Raw genomic sequence first — 17,999 nt, 5'->3', positions numbered from 1 at the left:
AAAGAGGGAGTGCCCCTTGCTCTTACCTTTTCTAATTCCAAAAGGTGAAACCTTAAGACTTGTATTGCTTGTATCATCTGAAAGAAAACAGGGAGCAAAGGAATTGTCATATGAGAGAGGGAAGAGGCAAGTCAGGGAGGGGGGGATTGTCAGGAGGCACTCTCATTATCCAGGATTTTAGCTCTCTGAACACGCTTGGGCAATTTTGATCATCAACTTTAACCTAAAGCACTTGATTTGTTTTTTTTTTAAATCAAATCACACATAAACACACACACACACACTTAAAGAGAAATAGGGATAAGTGATTTGCAGATATGTCATCCCCTGTGGTTTCTTAAAAGTCTGCAGAGCAACCAAGTGCTAAACATCCACTCACCACTCCATCCACTTTTAGAAAAAAAGAAAACAAGGTGAAATCGCTCCAAATGAATGATCTGAATTCAAGTGGATTTCCAGTACTTTTAATATTAAAATTGGACAAATTAGCAAAAGAATCACACTCTGCAGCTTCGAACTCTTTTCTGAAGCCATGATTTCCTTCTCTTTTGCTTCCCAGGGCTTAAACCCAGCTTTGCAACACATTATGAGCTCAAGTATCTATCATCCTCATCTTTCTGTGTTAAGAATTTGAGTTCCTTGAAGCCCCTGGGTAAGGATAATTTCTTTTTCTCCCAGATTCCTTGCACTTCTATAAACGTGTCTCCAGTCCCTCTTCCTACTAAATATTTTATTTTAACTGAGCAAGTGGGGTCCCCCAGAGCAAAAGGTCAAAGTCAAAAAAGACAGGAAGAACCTTACCAAATTATCCAATTCTGGGTTTGAAGAAAAAAGTGGTTTTTCTGCCCGAACCTACATGGGGGGAGGGGGGAAGAGTGAGGAGGAATCAGTGTGTATGTATTTCAGCTACCTAAAAACTCACTATTTGTGGGCATGAGCCCCCACCCCACTTCACAATCTAATTATAATGGATCAAAATATGAATTTTAGGTGCAAACCACTTTCAGTGCTGAAGAGAAATCTGAAAACTTAGGCCACTCAGGGCAACCACCACTCCTTCTGTCCCACACAAGCTTCCCTCTCCTTCACTTCACGATTTCAAGTGAGGGCTGAGGAATGGGCCTAACAACCCTTGAATTTTATCCCACCCCCATCCCTTCTAACAATGCCCCGTTCCTGTGAGCTGAGGGAACCAAAGAATGTCTCCCAGCAGACCTTCCTTGCAGAGAGAAGGAAAGAGGAAAAAAGGGATGATAGAGAGGTGGCCAAGATGGGAAATACACCCTAGACCCAACGTTCTCCCCGAACATTTTCGCCCCAGACACTCCAAGCTACCCAAGGGCAGGCGCCGCCCTCCCCTTCCCCCAAGGCCTGAAGAGCAGCAGGCCCCTACGCGCGGGCTTGGGGTGTCTTCGGAGGGTGCCTTTTGAGTGAGGTGTCGCGCGCTCAAGGTGGGGGCAGGGTGTGCGGGGAAGGGGCGGGGAAAGGCGGGGAGAGAGAGAGTTCGACCTGTTTGGCGAAGACGGCGATGTCCTCGTTGAACGAGTCGGAGGAGCAGACGTCTCCGCCGGCCACCCCGGGCTCTCGGGGAGTGCAGGTGGCGAGCTCGCACTTTTCAAAGACCAGAGCTAACAGAGGGAACAACGGGTGCCTGCCGGGCGATGACACACAAAGAAAAGGAGGGGAGAACGACATTAAGAGAAAAACGGGGGGAAAGGAAAGCCTAATCAACAAGTTTCTTCCCCGGTCAAAAATAAAATAAACATATCTATCTTCACGCGCAATCTTATGTGCCTAAGCCTTTCCGTAAGTAATGGAAGGGACAACAGGAGGACAAACGCAGAAAGTAACAACACATGCAGACGCCTCCCCACAAAACTCCTGGGCCAAAACCGAACTCCACAAACCCGTGTGCTCCGCCACCAACACAATTACCCAGCCCCAGGTTCTGCTGTGAAGGTCCCACAGCTTTAACCTAGCAAAGAACCAGCAGAACCCTTGTCCCGAAGCCACGACAGTACCTAAACGGGAAGACTTGACTTTTACCCAAACTCCGAGTTGTTTCATATTTTAGTGAGAACTAGCAAGAGCCACACTATCTGGTGGAGGGAGGGAGAGGAGAAGGAAGGGGATCCCAGGGCTGAAGAAATGCGTCCAGATTAAATATCGACTGCCCCATCATAAAATAAAAGAGGACTGAACAAATTCCTCCCCATTGTCCGGGCAGATACTGCCTGAGGATCAGGGTCTGACTGGGTGATATGTGCGTTAAAATGGTAAAAGTCCTTATGTTCGGTCTTCTTTCTAAATCTTTGCTCCTAGTGTTACGGCAGAAGGGCTGTTATTGCATGCTTTGAAGAAAGAAAAATATCACCTAAATAAAACTTTGCTGAAGAGAATACCAACCACTCTCCTAATCTTCCCATTCCCCCACCCCGGCTTTGTTTTCAAGGACTAACCCACAACATTTTATTTTGAATAATTCTCATTTACAGAGCAACATCTAAATAAATAAACAGTACAATCCCCACCGATTTCAGTAGAATTTGCATGTGTGTAAACGAGTCTGGGGAAACCAGGCTTCCTTTTCATTTTTAAGGAGCTGGAAGTCAATAATTGTTTTAAAAAGCAATTTTAAAAGTAACTGTTAAAGTAACTGTCTTTAAGATTGGGGTGTCCCAAGAATGGAACAGCCTAGCAACACTGCTTTCATTAAAATTTGAACGCAGGTCCAGTATACCTCTTGCGTCAAAATGCATGCCCACCCATCTCTGCATCCTCCGAGGGATTTCTTAGCTGAACTTTCCCATGTATTTGTGTCATTTTTATTTTATCGACCTAAAATGTTTTTATTACTTAAAATAATACAGAAAAGAAGTATTGATCTATAGTGACAAATTACACGTGTCCTCTAGATTAAAGGAAGAAACCCCAAGGAGGATTTTAGGAAAGGAAGATTGTTTAAAAACCACTACTCTCCAAAAATCTTGTGCCTACCTCGCTCCTCCGGCAGCACGGCTATCCCTCTGTCCTCTTTCTCTGAAAGAGACGAACTCTCCAGCCCTTTGCACACACAGCCCGAAATACACACATGCTGCAAGGAACGGGCCACAGCGCTTGGCTGGCCTTGCCTTGTACCTACCCATAGATTGCATCCTTGTCCCGCTTCAAGGCGTCATTGACAGCCGATCCCATGCTGGCCGGCATGACATTGGGGTGCGGGGCATGGGCTCCATAATGCTGGCTGGCATGCAGTGGCGGCCCATGGTTCAAGTGGTGTACTGGGGGGATCGGCCTGGGGGCGTGTGGGTCTCCGTACATGGAAGCAGGTACCCCTACTCCGTCCATCCCGCCGTAATGAGGCAGCTCATCGTACTGTCAAAAAGAAAATGGGCCAGAAAAGGAAAGAAACAGAACCAGAAGAAGAGAGAGAGGAAAGCGAGAGAGAAAGAGAAAGGGGGGGGGAGAGGGGGAGAAATAAACCAAAAAAAAAAAAACACAACAGAAGTCAGAAGAGAGTAAAGCACCCAGGCAAGTCAGACAAAACAGAGCAAAACTACAAACCAAGAACAGCCACAACAGAGAAGAAAGCAACACGAACTGAAATCAAAATAAAAAGTGCAGTCGACAGAGCTGGGGGGAAGGGCAAGGGAGGAAGGGGGCAAGGAATGTGTGTGTGTGTGAGCCGGTTGTGGGGAGAGCTCCATCGAGGGAAGGGGAAGTGTGAAAGGGAAGGAGAAGGAAACGGTCTACGAATTAGAGGAGACGGGGCCACAGATAAACTAACACCCCACCGGTAACCAGATTACTGCTGCGGAGTAGGAATGGGAAACAATGCTGAGAAGGGAAAGAAGAACGCGAGAGAATGGGAGCAAATAATCTGAAAGTTACCAGGAACATTATTTAGTCGCAATTCCCCCTTGTCCTTGTCAAAATCAGAGACAAACCAAGCAGCAAATGTAGCTGTATTTCCCAGGCAGCGGCGGCGGCGGCGGCGGCGGCAGCAACAGCCACAGCAGCAGAAGCGGCGGCGGCGGCGGCAGCAGCAGGCAAACCTTCCCCCCTGTAAACCGCGCGCCACTGAGCAGTTAGAGAGGAGCAGGGAAATCGCGCTGTTGGGGGAAAAGCTAGAGAGGAAAGAAGCGTGGAACAATTGCACATGCACGCACACACACACACACACACACACACACACAGAGGGAGACACACACAGAGAGAGAAGGAAAGAAAGAGAGACATAGAGGCACACGCACACACAAAACTGGTGAATAATTTTTGCTGCTATTTGTTTTGTTTCTCTAAATAGTGGCGGCCGCCATGAGCAGCAGCAACAGAGAAGAGCAAATCCGACAGGCCCCTCTTAAGAAAGGATTTACACGTAAGGTAAGTGTTGGAGATTTAAACCTACCCTTTGCGCCATCAGTCTGCGCTCCAATAAACTCCGGGATGTGTCCTATATTTAATATCCCAGTCCAGCAACAACACCAACAAAGTGACTGAAGAAGAAGGAAAGGAAGAAGAAAAATCCCTTTTCCCTTGTCTTTCCGACCCACTTATAGAGTTCTCCAATACGCGTAAATATTCATAAAGATAATCGTTATAACAATAAAAAGTAAGGAAAAATAAACCACGTAGAGTTTGTCTGTTTTCCCCGCGTGCTCTTCTTTATTTCCCTTTTCTGTATCTTTCCTTTTTTTCTTCTTTTACGTAAAAAAAATGGTGTTGGTAATTTTTTTAAAAAAAAATAAAAATAAAAGTCGTCAAGCCCCACACTGAAGGTTACGATCGGCCCGTCAGCAACCCACATGTAACCAAACTGTCGTGTCTCATGGCTTTTTGCCACTCCAGCTGTCAATCAAAGCCCTGGAATGTCAAGGTAGTGAATGAATGATGGCTGATGATGATGAAGAAGAAGAAAAGAGGAATCTTTTAACCTCGAATTCTTCCCTCAGTAAGTCCACGCTTGGGGTTTGCTTGCAGGAAAGCTATAGGTTCTTTTTTTTTTAAAACTACCGGGAGGGGGAGGGTGGGGTAGGATGCGAAGAAAAATGGAATAGTTTGCAAAACGTGGATTTCCTCCGTTCTTTTTGTGTGCGTGTGTATGTGCGTGGTTGTGTGAGTGTGTGTGTGTGCGCGTGTTGTTTTTCCCCCCTCCCGGTAGGTATTTTGTCTCCCTCTTCACCTCTCCCTCTGAGATGAGTGAGTGTCAGTAAGTGTTGGCAGGTTGGCTGCTGGCTGGCTTATAGAAGAGGCTCAGTTTTGCGGCGCTGATCGGCGGGAGAATGAAATGACGGAACCCGGAAGTAGTGGTGGCCATAGCCAGTCCTACAAGAGAGACACATACAAGGGAGAGGGGAGAGGGAGAAAAGAGAGCGGGCGAAAACGGGCGAGCCAGCTCGCGCTTGCAGCCCGCGACGAGACAGTATGCAGAGTATGCAATCAGAGCTGTTTCCACGCCACCAGGGGTGGGGAGGCGGGGGCGCAACGCAGCACATTCAGGGACCTCAACCAAGCCGGGTCGCCCTTCCAGAGAAGAAAGGGAGAGTAGAAGGAGAACGAGGGAGTCACGGGAGGAGGAAGAAGCAGAAGAAGAGGAAGCAGGAGAGAGAGCCAAGAAAGAAGGGGGGGGGCTGGCTGCGTGCGTGCGTGCGTGCGTGGGAACTGCAAAAAGCCCGGAGGAAAAAAGTATCCTAGAAGCCTAGATCTGTTGCTTCTCTCTCTCTCTTTTTTTTAATGAGGAGATTTTACCCTTCAATATCCTCGTCTGCGTGGCCATGCTGTTTAGCCATCTCTTCGCCTGGTGTTTGTTTCTCTCTTCTTCAGAGGGTAACTTTCAGCCCTGCAATGGTTCACTGTCCAGGAGACGAGCCGAAGGAACTCGGGCAGCTGCGGATGTTTAGAAAAAGGCGCAGGCAAACTTGTTCTGCCAGCGGAAACTCCTAGCCTGCCTTAACAAAGTCCGCCATCCTTGCCAGAAGGGTGCCTTCAAAGAGCTGCCTGTGCCGCGCGTTTCCTTCTCTGTGTAAACTCGCTACCTTTTGTGGCTGTTGTTGCTCAGATTAATTTTCCTGGAGGAAAGCACTCCGCTTGGCCCCCTTCTTTATTATGTGCTCATCCCCGCTGTAGGATGGTTGAGGCGGAGGTCTACGCAGGGGACTAAGAGAAAGGAAAGGAAAGGACAACCTTTTAGGCTGGGCTTTGGCGCTGCTTGGGAGTTAAAAGGCGAACGCAACACATTCCCCTCTTTTCCTCTTTTTTCCCCCAAATTGCAGTATACACGTTTTTAACGCACTTTTAAAAATTGGGACTAGTTCCTCCTCCTAGTGCCTTCCTGTGCTTGTTTTACTTGTTCTTTTGTAGAATTTGTAACAGGAATTATTACTATTATTATTTATTATTATTAGTATGCTAGTTGCAGCAGTTATTCTGCAGATCTAGTGCGGTGGTGCCCGCTCCTTCCTACGATCAAGTGAACTTTTGAAAACACACCCAGCATACTTTCGCGGCCCGTCTCTCTCACTTTTTTCTCTCCCACAGGCACTCGCGAGCGCTACCTACCACGTTAATTTGGGCGGGGGGGGGAGGTGCGCGCGCGCGTGTGTGCAGCCTCCTCCAATCACTTCGCAGGAACTGAAACATGCCTTACCTCAGAGCAGTCAATTACCAAAGCTACCCGAGATCATCAATCACGGGGGAATGCTTCAAGTTAAGGGGGAGGAGCAATGGTCAAACTATTGATTGCTGCAGTTTTGTACTCTCTTCCCCTCCCTCCTGCGCGCGCGCGCTCTCTCTCTCCCCGCACATAAAATCTAAACCAGACTATCCTGGTAATAGTGGGATTTATCAATGATTATGTATCTACTTGTGAATGTTACGGCCTCGTACATACTTGCTTTTAAAAGCGGCGGCGGAGGCAGCCACGCATTTAGACTGGATTCCGGCGAGAAAAAGAGAGTGGGAGAGGGACAGGACGGGACAGAGACCGTTCTCAGGGACAGGTGACGGAAAAGAAAGTTGGGGAGGAAAGGCGATATCCGCCAAAGGCACGGGAGGGAGGAGCGGCTCTAGAAATGCGGCCAGTCTTCTCTGGGCGAGGGAACGAGCTCCGAGGTCAACGGAGCTCTCCAAAATGATGAATGATTACCTGTGATGATGATAGTGATTACCGGACCAATTAAACAGTTTGATTAAATGAGCCATCATAACAGTGCTGTCTGCGGGAAATCAGCCCCCGCTTATAAAGAAAGATAGAGCAGGGAGAGGCTGACGAACGCCACTGGGCACGGCTTCGCTTCCCCGGAGCGCTTAGCCTGACAAGCTCGCAGCCTGGGCGCAGCCCCGAGCTGGCAGCCTTGGAGCTGGAAAAGTACTGCCGAGACTTTTGAGCCCGACTTGGGCGCTCTTTGGAAGCGCCGAAGAGCCACCTGGGGGGGGAGAGGGGGGGTCTGCTTTTGCTTGTTCTACCCCCTTCTCCCCTCCCCACTTTTCTTCTAGAAGACCTCTTCCAAGATCAAAGCAATTCTTAGGAGCAGCCGCTACCCTCTGTGGCTGATTTGCCCGGATCTGTGCAGAAAGGTGAGTAAAACCGCCCTCAGTACGTCGATTTCTTTCAAGCTGCGTTTAAGTCGGTTCCTTTGGCAAAGGACTTCTTCGGGGGCGAAGGAGGGGGTAGTCCTACAGTATTATCTTCTCTGTCGTAGAAATCGGTAACGCGCTTCAAGATATTCATGGTAATGAATACTTGGTTAATCCTTTGGGTGCCCGGAGACCTACAGAGCAGTGGGTTATGCAAATCCTTTCCTACTTTTGCAGCTGGATTCTTCTAAGAGATTGCTTTAAAAGGGATCTACTTTGTCAGGAATGGTACTTTCTGAGCCCCCCCCCCCACCTCCAGCTTCCGAAAATGTCACTTTCCTAAATTCCTTGGGAATCGCATTGTTGCAATATTGTCAACACAATTCCTCATCCTAGAACACATTTTTAAAATCTGTTTTCTATTAAGAACAGAAAAAAACATACCCGACGGCCGATATGTTTGTCTCAGCTTAGATAGGTTTAGCAAAAAGTGCGGAATGGCTTTGCCGCCAATGTTTTCTCTCTCTCTCTCTCTCTTAAATGCAGCCCCACGAACAACTTTCCTGTCCTATAAGGATGGATGCATTGACTACAGTAACTGAATATTATTCCAAAAAGATCTCAGTATTTCACTTAAACTTGTATATCAAAAGCCTTTAAAAAAAATCTAAGAAGTTAAGGGCGAGGTGAGATTTGCAGTCTCAAGAACTGCTTCTTTCATTTCTGTTTCTCCCCTCCTTTCTCCTTAAATTAATCATTTCTGTTATCTTTCTCTTCTTTTAAAATGCCAGGATGATTTTTTAAAATTTCCCGGGAGATTTGAAGTTACATGGAAGAATGTTAAAACAAACAAGCAAACCTCCAAAAAAATTACAAACTCTTCAATAGTTTTTTGTGAAAAAGTTAAAAAAAGGTTCCTTTCCTATGTTTGTTAAAAACACTCTTAAGGTAGGTATCTGAGAGCATTAACTGTCTTAATTTAGAAGCTGCCACTAACCCCTTGGGAAAGAAATATATATGGATGGATATATATATATACACATATACATACATACATACATACACACACATATATACATACTGCTTTTGGAATTCAGAATGGAACTTAGAAAAGGGAGAAAGTGGTTACATTTGGAGGAGGTTGTGGCGGGAAGCTGCATATTCTTACTGTAATTCCAAGCAGGTTTTCTTCAGAAATCAGGCCCTCGGATTCTCAGTGGGACTTTCTCCCATGCCTAACGGCAGCTATCATGAATTTTAAGACAACTGATCTTGTTGCAAAATCGAAAAAGAAAAGTTTTTTTTAAAAATCCCTACTAATGTTAATAATAGTAGTAATAATAATAATAGATTAGTGGTCCTGTGTAGAAATGTATCAGTCAATAGTTCTTCCTCCACCCCCAAACCCTTCCTTCCTTCCTTCCTTCCTTCCTTCCTTCCTTCCTTCCTTCCTTCCTTCCTTCCTTCCTTCCTTCCTCCAGGCTGGAAATGGTTTTAACAGGCGGTAAAATTTCATCTTGTGGTGTCAAATTGGGGTCAGTTTGGGGTGAGGGTTCTCAGTGTCTGCGAAGGAGCTGTCCAGCTGTGTTGGGATTCATTAAGGGCAAAAGATCCGTTTCAAGAAAAACAATACAGAGACAATGCCGTAGGCTAAGGATCCTCTCTAAACTGCATTCTGCAAGTGTGCGAGAGTAAATATAGATGCTGAGACCCTGGTCTCTTCAAACTTCCCAACCACCCTCTTTCTGCGAATGGCAGAGAAAATCAAAGTGTGTCTTGAACAGCCAGGCATTGCAAGGGATGATAACATCTTGGCCGTTTGGATGGGTTTTTTTAATTTTTTTTTCATAAATTCTCTCTTTTGCAAAGGGGACTTGCCCAACAGGTAACATGGAAGATTCTGAAAGTATACGTGTTTTATTTCAAATTTGCTCTCTGTGAGGTATCCTGTAAATAGAAAGGGGATTTGGAGAAAGTGGTTTGGGTTGAGATACCAATAGAAATCCATCTTCAGGAAATCTTAGTTCCTCCTGCTGTTGATACAGTCCAATAGATGCTCTCTGGTGCCATGATTTTAGGCTCTCTAACAGTGTAAAACGTATATGCAACTAATCTGGTTTTATTAAATTCGCCTGGCTTAAATCCTCTTAGCTGTTTTTACTTCTCTTAGCAGATTGACACCTCACTAGAAGGACAAATAACTTCAGCCATAATCTTGTTTATAATTTATTCAGTGTTTGTTTGCTGGAATGAAGGGATCCCCCCCCCCCTGGCTACTGGATTAAGCAAATAGCATTGGAAGAAATGCCTTTGTTTTTCATAGGAGTTATGGGTATTTTTGAATAATTTACTTTGAATTGTGACTAAAAACTGTGTGACAAGGAACAAATCAGGTCAAAGGCAGGGATTGTTTAAAAGTTTAGGCACCTCCTAGTTTTCTGAATTTGGTAGGAATCTTCAATAGTCAGGAAGCTGACATAACTTCTTACTTCATTTTTTTCCCCCTTTCTCCTAATTCTAGCTCCAACACTGAGCCAAGAATTGGTTAAACCTAAGTTGATCACTATCAATACCATGGACAAAACTTAGTCAACTTATGTTCAGATTCTTTGCCTTTAGATGAAATTCACATATTTTAGTTTCTAGACTGGACTATTAATTGGGCTTGATTATTTCCCTCAGATTTCTGCAAAGGAAATGAAATTCTGTAGTTAGCTTTTTTTTTCCTCCCCCCCCCCCCCCCCCCCGCAGTGCAGACAATCAAAGATCATTCTGCTTGGGCAAATATATATGGAATCAAATATTTCATTTAATTTATGGAGATATTAATCTATTTTCTGCATATTGGCACACTTCTCCACCTTTTGGAATGCCACAGGTAGAAAATGTTTCTATTTTTCTTTCCTTTTCCTCTTTTTCCTTTCATTTTCTCACTTTGTGACTTACTTTCCCAAATCCTTTCCTTCCAAGAAAGTCAAGTCTTACTCGTCAGGTGAACTCTTCCTGACCTCTCTTCCTGGGCGCTGGAGTTCTTTGAAAGCTGGTTTAGGAGGGCCCTCCTTAAAATTACTTCTTGGACCCTTTCTTTTCCTTTCTTTTTTCTTACTTCACTTCCTTTCTGTTTCAAAATCAACACGAACTTTAGTTTCTTTATTCACTTACAACCCTCTATTGTACTTCCCAAACACTTCTAGGAATTAACAGGGCACTTGTGGCGTGGGCTTCCCTCCTCCTCCCTCCTTTACTTCTTTATCTCCCCTGTTTATTCTGCAAAGATCCCACTGAACTGAAGAAGCGATTCAATAAACAGCCCTCTAGCGCTATCTGGCGGGACTCCAACCGTTTCAGCAAACGCTGCTTCTTCCCAGCCCCTCAAGACTGCTCCTTTCCCCCCTCTTCTTTGTACTGGTAAATGGCTACACAACTGGAAGTCGTTTTCGAAGGTGCTGATGCTCCGCTTGGTTCCAAACCGAATGTTCACTAACCGCAGAATGTCAGAAGATTGGAAACAGGCGTTGGAGGCTTTTGTTCCCCTCCCTCCCCTTTCCCCTCACCCTTGAACACTACATATCATCATCGTCATCATCATCATCATCACTACCACCACCGTCTTATGTGGCTTAATTTCTAATATTCCAAAACCCGTCGTAGGATTTTTCCGACACCAGAAATGCACTCTTTAAGATCCCGATCCTAAACCCGTCTAACTTCTAGGAAGCGCAGGACCTTGTGGCATAAGGCGACCCCCAGTCGTCGCCCTTTTGTCCCCTCCCTGCTTTGCTTAAACGCAACCTTCTCCTCGGGTTGAGGGCAAGGGGGCAGCGGGTCCTTTGTATTCTAGATCGGGAGAAAGGAAAGGATCCCAGCGCGATTTTGCTCTTCGAAGTCCCGTCTCTGCGTCCCTGGAGCAGAGGGCGGAAAAGGAGAAGAGCTATTCCTAAAGTGCAAAAGGCGCCTAGGACAAGGCTAGCCAGGCGTTCCTTGGCAGGAGGTTGCTTTATTCATTTAAAAAAGCGGTTCGGTGTCAGAGGAAACTCAGACTTCTTTGAACCCAAGGTCATCCTAGTCCTCTCGAACAGCCTGCCCAAAGAGATCGGAGTATTAGAACGCCTGCTTCCTTGGGTCTTAATGGGTCTCGGCCAGTTTTGCATATTTTCTTGGCGACAAACTCTGTTCCATTCAATGGGCTTCCTTTCGGGGAAGACCCGCTTAGGCTTGTGCCTAAAACGAGTTGTGGATCGCGCCGGAAAGAACCGGATTCCGTCTTCTACAAACTCCTTTGGCTCTCCTGCCCAAAGCTCATGCGCCGAGAGGAAGCCACATTTGTGGGGAGAAATGCCTGAATTGGGCCAGCTAACTTCAGTTCGAGAATGGCACCTTGGCTCTGGAAACCTGGTGTCAGAAAGACACGGGGCAGTTTCTGGAGAGAAAGATAGATTAAAAAAAAATACACACTTCGTTGCCGGCCCCGTCCAGCGCTTTCTCTCTCCAGCACTCGGGTCGCCTGACTGCACTTTTCATTTTCTTTTTAATGCATCTCCCCCTCGGTGCCCTGCACGGAGAAAGTAATCCCGGTGATTTTGTGCTCCTTGCAAAAGGGCCTTTTGGTGACGGCCCTGCCGAGGCTAAGCTCTGCCGTAATTAATTGAAAACAGTTATTAGGTCGTCATTGGCAATAGCGTAAATAATTACGATAGGTTTTTACTTAAAATTGACCGGTCACCGGGGGGAGGGGGAAGGGAGGGAGGAATCGATTGGAGGTATAAAAATGATAGATCAAAACATCAATGCCGATTATTTGAAATATTGTAGTCGAATCTTTTTTATTGCTTCCATCGGTTTAAGTGTCTGAAAGTGCAGTGTTCCAACATATATTTATGTTGTCAATACTGTCAAAACTGTCAGGTTTATTACAGCGGGGTTGTAATACATTGCGGAGTTCCTCATTTACATAAAATCTCCCTTCCACTTTTCTCCGAACTGCCTCCCACAACCTTGCTTCTTTCCAGGAGAAAGGCTGGGAACCCCGGGCAAAGTCCTCGAAGGACGCCGGGCTTTTATCCGAGGAGGAGTAGAAGGTCGTGCCAGCCGCGTCCCACCCAGTCCCGCTTTCCTTCTCCGCTTCTCCGAAGGGAGCCCCCGCCTCGTCTCACCGACGGAAGTCCAGACCGTTGGGCGTCCCTTTCGATCCCAGCCGCGTTGGGCCTCCAAGCCGAGCTAGTCCCCCTGCAGGAGCCTTAAACCGCAGCGCACGGCACAAAAGGGGCTGCGGAAGTACCCGGTCCGGCCACCTTAGTCCCCCTGAACTTCAGGGAGATCCAAGCCGCGCTCCAAACATTTCAAAGCAATCGGGCGCCGCTGAGCTCGAGGCTCCGCCGTGGTTAGCCCGGCTGTGTGCAGCCAAGGAGCTCAGGGGCAGCGACCCTTCGGCTACAGAGTCGCAGAGTCCTTCGAAGACTCCGAAGGGTTTGCTTGGCTCCGCGCGAGCGGTCGCTAAACGCCCGCAGGCTTTTCGGAGGATGCGCGTGCCCCAGGCCTCCAGCTGCCCCGGGCTGACTTTGAGGCGAGCGCCTTGCACGCCGCAAGGCTCCCGCTAAGCAAACCTGCGTGGAAAGGCGGCGGGTCTTTCGGCTAAAGAGAGAGAAGAGGCGGACGCGCAGAGCCAGAGCACACCGAGGGGGTATTTTTCACCGAGAATTCGTGGAGACTTTGTCTCGCGCTTCTTCGCAGACTTAGCCCCACAACGCCTCCCGAGGCCAAAACGTCTAAAGGTCCGAAGCTCTACTGCCCCCACCACAACGTCGGCCCCGAGTATTCCCAACTGATAAATGCGTAATGCGATGTTTTGTTCTTTCTTCTTTCCTTTCAGATACCTGCAAAAAGAAGCTGTGTGGATTTTAATTTATTCCACCGACTCTCTTCACCGACCTATGCTCAGGTTTTCCTTTCTTTCTTTTCTTTTTTTAAAGTAGAAAATTAACTTAGAAGGAAATTAAGCAGGCATTAGAGGACAGGGAGGGGGAGAAAGTTCTGGCTCCAGTGGGCGCTTTGTTGACTTTGGTCTGTCTCCCCACTTTTCTACAGATCGTTTCCTCATGCTCGGTGCGTCCAAAAAGTCCCCAGAAATCTAAAGAATTGAGAACCGGGCCAAGTGAAACGGCGGGAAAAGGAGCCGCTGATGTTGGCCGGAGCTTTCTTTATCCCCCCCCCCGCCCCCCGCCCCGTTTTTTTCTTTGGTGACAAAGAAAAAAATAGATTTATCAGTCCCTGGGAAGTGGGACGGTGATAGCCACAAACGCCCTCTTTTTTCCTTTCAAAACTTTATGGCTTGTTGACTGGGGGAACGGGGAGGCTGCAGAACGGCTCTCCTGTGAATATAAAAATAAACTAAACAGTGACAGAGGCGACAGGCCGAATGAATCAAACGAAGGGCAATGAAAAAACAGCCGCTCCAAATTTTATCCCATTTTCAGTCCTGCTTTTAGAGCAGAGGGGAAACCTGGTTCCAAACCTCCCTCCCTCCCCTAAAAACGACGGAGCATTTAACAATTATGCCTTAATCGGCTGGCAGGTTGGCCACAAATGATGCCATTAAACATCAAAGACATGCTTGGGACTTTATCTTTTAGCCCTAAGAGGATTAATTTCTGTAATTAGAGGGGGGGAAATATGTACATAAATAAGTATCGCTCTCCCCATCTTTTCCTCTTGATCTTATGGATTCTTATCGGTGGTGATGGAGGGGTTCTTCAACTTTGGCTGCCTCTTTATTTCGCGAAACGGCGGAAGAGGGATTTGGGATGCCAAGCCTCCCGTCTCCGCGCCCAGGAACCCGCCCGGAGGACCGGATCTCCGCTCCGAGCGCCCGACGAGCGGTGCGGACAGATGTGGGAATGGGGCTGTTTTCTTCCCGAGGAGCGGAGGGAGAGGTGAATTTGGGCGGGTCAGCTCAGTTTGCCTTTGTTGCGCTTCCCTGCCTCCCTCTCCCCAAGCTCAAGGCAGAGCTTCATTCCCCCCTCCCCGTAAAATCTGCCTGACCTTGATTCTAACCTGTATGAATACCTCGTTTACCTAATGACTTTGTGTCAGGCAGGCAGCAGGTCACTTTCCTTTTTAACCTTTCCCATTGCTGCAGTAAGCATTCTGGGCGATAATGAATGGCTCTTGGAATAATCGATGCACATTTTATGAGCCCTGACAAACTCAAGAGATGGACACCTCGTTTCAGGCACGCGGCCTCGCCTTCTCCGAGAGGCTTCCTCGCATCCGCTGAGAAACGCTTCTCCCAGCGGGCAGCACAACCGCTCCCTAAACTTCCCTTGTTCAGGGGCGTCCGCAGGTATGGTTAAAAAAAAAAAAAAGCCAGGTCGGTGCCCAGGACAGTGTGATGCACACAAAAACAGACAGAGCTTCGATCGTACCTTTGTGGGCACCATCTTGACTTTTTTGACCACACTTGTGGACAACTCTGTAATGGTAAAGTTTCCTTGAGTCCAGATCGACTCTTGGTGATTTCAGATGCCCATCGTTTGCTTGTTCCATCCAGAATGAGTTTGCCATTCCGTTCTTTCAGGACGCCTTTTCGACATACAGTCCTGGCATTTCCTGGTGGTCTCCCATCCAAATACTAACCAGGTATAATCATGCTTAGTGTGGGCTAAAGTGAGTTTTTAGCCCTGGCAATATTGCTGCTAAGGATAGGAAATCAGCCAAGGGGTCTGTAGTGCTGGTTGAACAAACCAAACTGAATAATGCAGAGAGCAGATCTGAAAGTAAAGGCTTGGGTGACAGAGATTTGTAACTATTAGTATTAAGGAAGTACTAATATTGGTATTAATGAATATTAGTGCTTATAAGTATGAGTATTAGTATTAATAGAGGGGTTTCCCTGAACAGAAATTCCTCGAGAGGGATTTGACAGGATTCCGACTAGCCCTTGCCTGCCTCATTTCCTTTCTAAAACAAGGCGCCACGAAATCAGTTATCCATTTGAGCCAGGCGTCTCCCGCCAGCCTACCATCTTTCCCCAGGCACTCCGTCCCTGTCCCTTTAGTTAGTTACGCAGCGATTAAAGTACGAAGTCCCCCCCCCCCCGCCCAACCCTCCAGGAAGGCAAAGGTGGTTTCCCCCTCGTCTTTCTGATCGCGGGATCGTGTCCTCAAATAAACGCGGTGGGGTGAGAGGGCAGGAAGGGGTGCCTGGAGTGATGATGGCACTGGAGCGGGAAAAGAAATCCTGGATAGCCTGTCTCTTTCTTAAAACGAGCTGTAGTAAGTTCCTTTTTTCCAACCATTTAGCTTTCATTTGGTCTGTTAACTCGCTCCCAGTTCAGGAGGAATGAAGAAACTTGATCCTATAACTATGGCAAACAGAAATGGTGGGGGGGGGGCGGAGTTCCCCTTAACCACATTTACTCTTGCAAACAAAACAAGCCAACAGCTCTGGTGAATGTCTGGAAGCTCTCAGACTTGCTGCTATCTGCTGGTGTTAGTCAGAACTGAGAATAGTTGCAACCCTGTTACCCTTATGGAATAATTAATAGAGATTCAAACTTAAAAAAAAACACCTATAACCATATGTTTCATTTTCTTTCACAGTTAAATTAATCATTGCTTTTTTTTTTCTCCTCCTTAAGATGGTTCTGCCCTAAAGTTTCAACCTAATATTTTCTTTGGCACCAATCCTTACAGAAGAGCAGTGCTGGAGGTGGGGTTGGAGAGATTACAAGATCTTGTGATGGGTTTACAAAAGTATTCCTACATTCCTTAATAGAAAGTTTAGAGGTAGGGAATTGCTAAAGGCTGGAACGATGTATATTATTCAGTAGACTCACAGGCTAAATGGAAAAGAGAGATTTTGCTTCCTTGCTTCCTTCCTCCCTCTTTCTCTCTCCCTCTCCCTCTCTTTTTTTTTGTGTGTGTGAAAGTATCCTGCATTATGGGCTGCACTACCATCAACAATGAGGAAGCAGATTTGGTAGAAGATCAGAAAAAGGAAGAAAATTGTCAGTAATTTATATTTATATATTTGTGGCTTGTAATGTGGGAGTTATTTACAGTAAATGAGAATTAGTTTAGTAGTACTTGCATGTGATCAAATTGTTAATCTCTTCATGAGCAATATAGCTCACAGTAAACCTATTCAGTCCCACAGTTTAAGAGTCTGAAGAGCCTGAGAGGAGGCATTCTCTTGTCTTATATGTCCCATGTTTCACTTTTGTCTGGAATACAGGCCAAGACAAATTCTTCCTGAGAAGCATGAAAAGAAATGTGATTTGCACATGGAGCTAGAGCTCATGTAACGGGATTCTGCGGAGTTCTTAGGCCATTGGTGTGCTTGGCCAATGGTTATCCAGGAAGTGGGCTGAGAGAAGACCTGATTATAACTCAGCTTCTCTCATAGGCCAAGAAGTTATTTAAACACGTAAGACCTTTAGAAGCTTGAGTAACTAAGCTATTATAAGTTTAACACTGCCTGAGATCATATAAGATATATGTAATAAAATAAACTTTTCTATGTTTGAATGCTAATGATTAAACATTTATAGAAAACATGTCAATGTATTGTGTGGTGTATGATTTCACTGCATTCATTTCTACGACATTCTTCAACTTGATCATTATGATTCCCATTTTAGAGTCATTTTAGAAGATCTGCAACTTGTTCAAGGCCCTTAGATGAATTCTTGACAGAAGGGGGTTTGGATATTCAATTCTATTGGTGTATATGAACATAGATGAAGAATCAGTCATGGTGGTGTCTGAAGAGACTTACTGTACCTTGCTAGTATAAGGACATATGTCCCCTTACTACATTTATATAAACATTGTATAGTGTATTCACATACATGCCTATTTAGAGGTAAGCACCATGGAGTTTAATGGATATAAGAATGAAGCTTCAGTCCTAGAGATAAACCACATCATGAAGTATACTAGCAAAGCAAATTTCACTCACTCTGACCAAAAACTATTGATTTTAATAGATTTTTAATAGGATTGCAGTAAGAGAACTGTGTTGCACTCCAAATATCTGAGTGCTACATAGATAATGATATAATTTCAATACCTTAATGTAGGCAATAATGGTAACTTATTTGTTAAAAGATGACAAATGTCTTAAATATTCTAACGATTCATGTACAATAAATAGTATGGTAATATTATTACTGTGACTGGATGAGTACATCCTCAGTGGTAAAATAGAAAGAAGATGTTTATATATGAGGCTATTTATAAAATTAAAATAATATATGATTTCAATATATGGCATATTAGATATGTAATATTATTTGGGGGGAGCATTTTGACTCTAAACATTGCTTCAGAGCAGCTGAGCTATGTAGTAATCGCATGAATGTGGCCAAATCTAAGTTTTACTGAGTGTCGTATGAATAGAACTGTATTTATAGATATTTAATAGTC

General features: G+C 45.7%; 1 protein-coding gene and 1 long non-coding RNA gene across 11 annotated transcripts in view; one reads left to right on the top strand and one right to left on the bottom strand.

The window, feature by feature from the left end:
* MEIS2 (Meis homeobox 2) overlaps positions 1 to 5,556 on the bottom strand; it is a 327,028-nt gene extending 321,472 nt beyond the window's left edge. For 2 of the 8 annotated variants that reach the window (XM_063289989.1, XM_063289987.1), the window contains exons 1-5: positions 4,409 to 5,547; positions 3,143 to 3,375; positions 1,510 to 1,651; positions 802 to 852; positions 27 to 77 (exon numbers count right to left, since the gene is read on the bottom strand). In XM_063289989.1, the coding sequence (XP_063146059.1) occupies positions 27 to 77; positions 802 to 852; positions 1,510 to 1,651; positions 3,143 to 3,375; positions 4,409 to 4,420 (489 nt within the window). In that variant the 5' untranslated portion in view covers positions 4,421 to 5,547. Of the gene's footprint in view, positions 1 to 26; positions 78 to 801; positions 853 to 1,509; positions 1,652 to 3,142; positions 3,376 to 3,891; positions 4,015 to 4,408 lie in introns of those variants that run through there. The other 6 variants (XM_063289993.1, XM_063289991.1, XM_063289988.1 and 3 more) reach the window with 4 other exon arrangements.
* An 864-nt stretch (positions 5,557 to 6,420) lies between these two features.
* On the top strand, positions 6,421 to 17,128 carry LOC134487886 (uncharacterized). 3 transcript variants are annotated; one of them, XR_010066903.1, is made up of 4 exons: positions 6,421 to 6,998; positions 7,495 to 7,575; positions 13,445 to 13,513; positions 13,660 to 17,128. It is a non-coding gene; the product is annotated as an uncharacterized LOC134487886 (long non-coding RNA). The 3 variants fall into 3 exon arrangements; XR_010066902.1 differs by having other exon boundaries at positions 6,421 to 7,575; positions 14,711 to 17,128; XR_010066901.1 differs by having other exon boundaries at positions 6,421 to 7,575.
* The last annotated feature ends 871 nt before the right edge of the window (positions 17,129 to 17,999 follow it).

The sequence above is a fragment of the Candoia aspera genome, chromosome 1, assembly GCF_035149785.1.
Source record: "Candoia aspera isolate rCanAsp1 chromosome 1, rCanAsp1.hap2, whole genome shotgun sequence".
NCBI classification, from domain to species: Eukaryota; Metazoa; Chordata; class Lepidosauria; order Squamata; family Boidae; genus Candoia; species Candoia aspera.
Note: the sequence above shows the minus strand (reverse complement) of the source record. Positions and strands in the feature narration are given on the sequence as shown.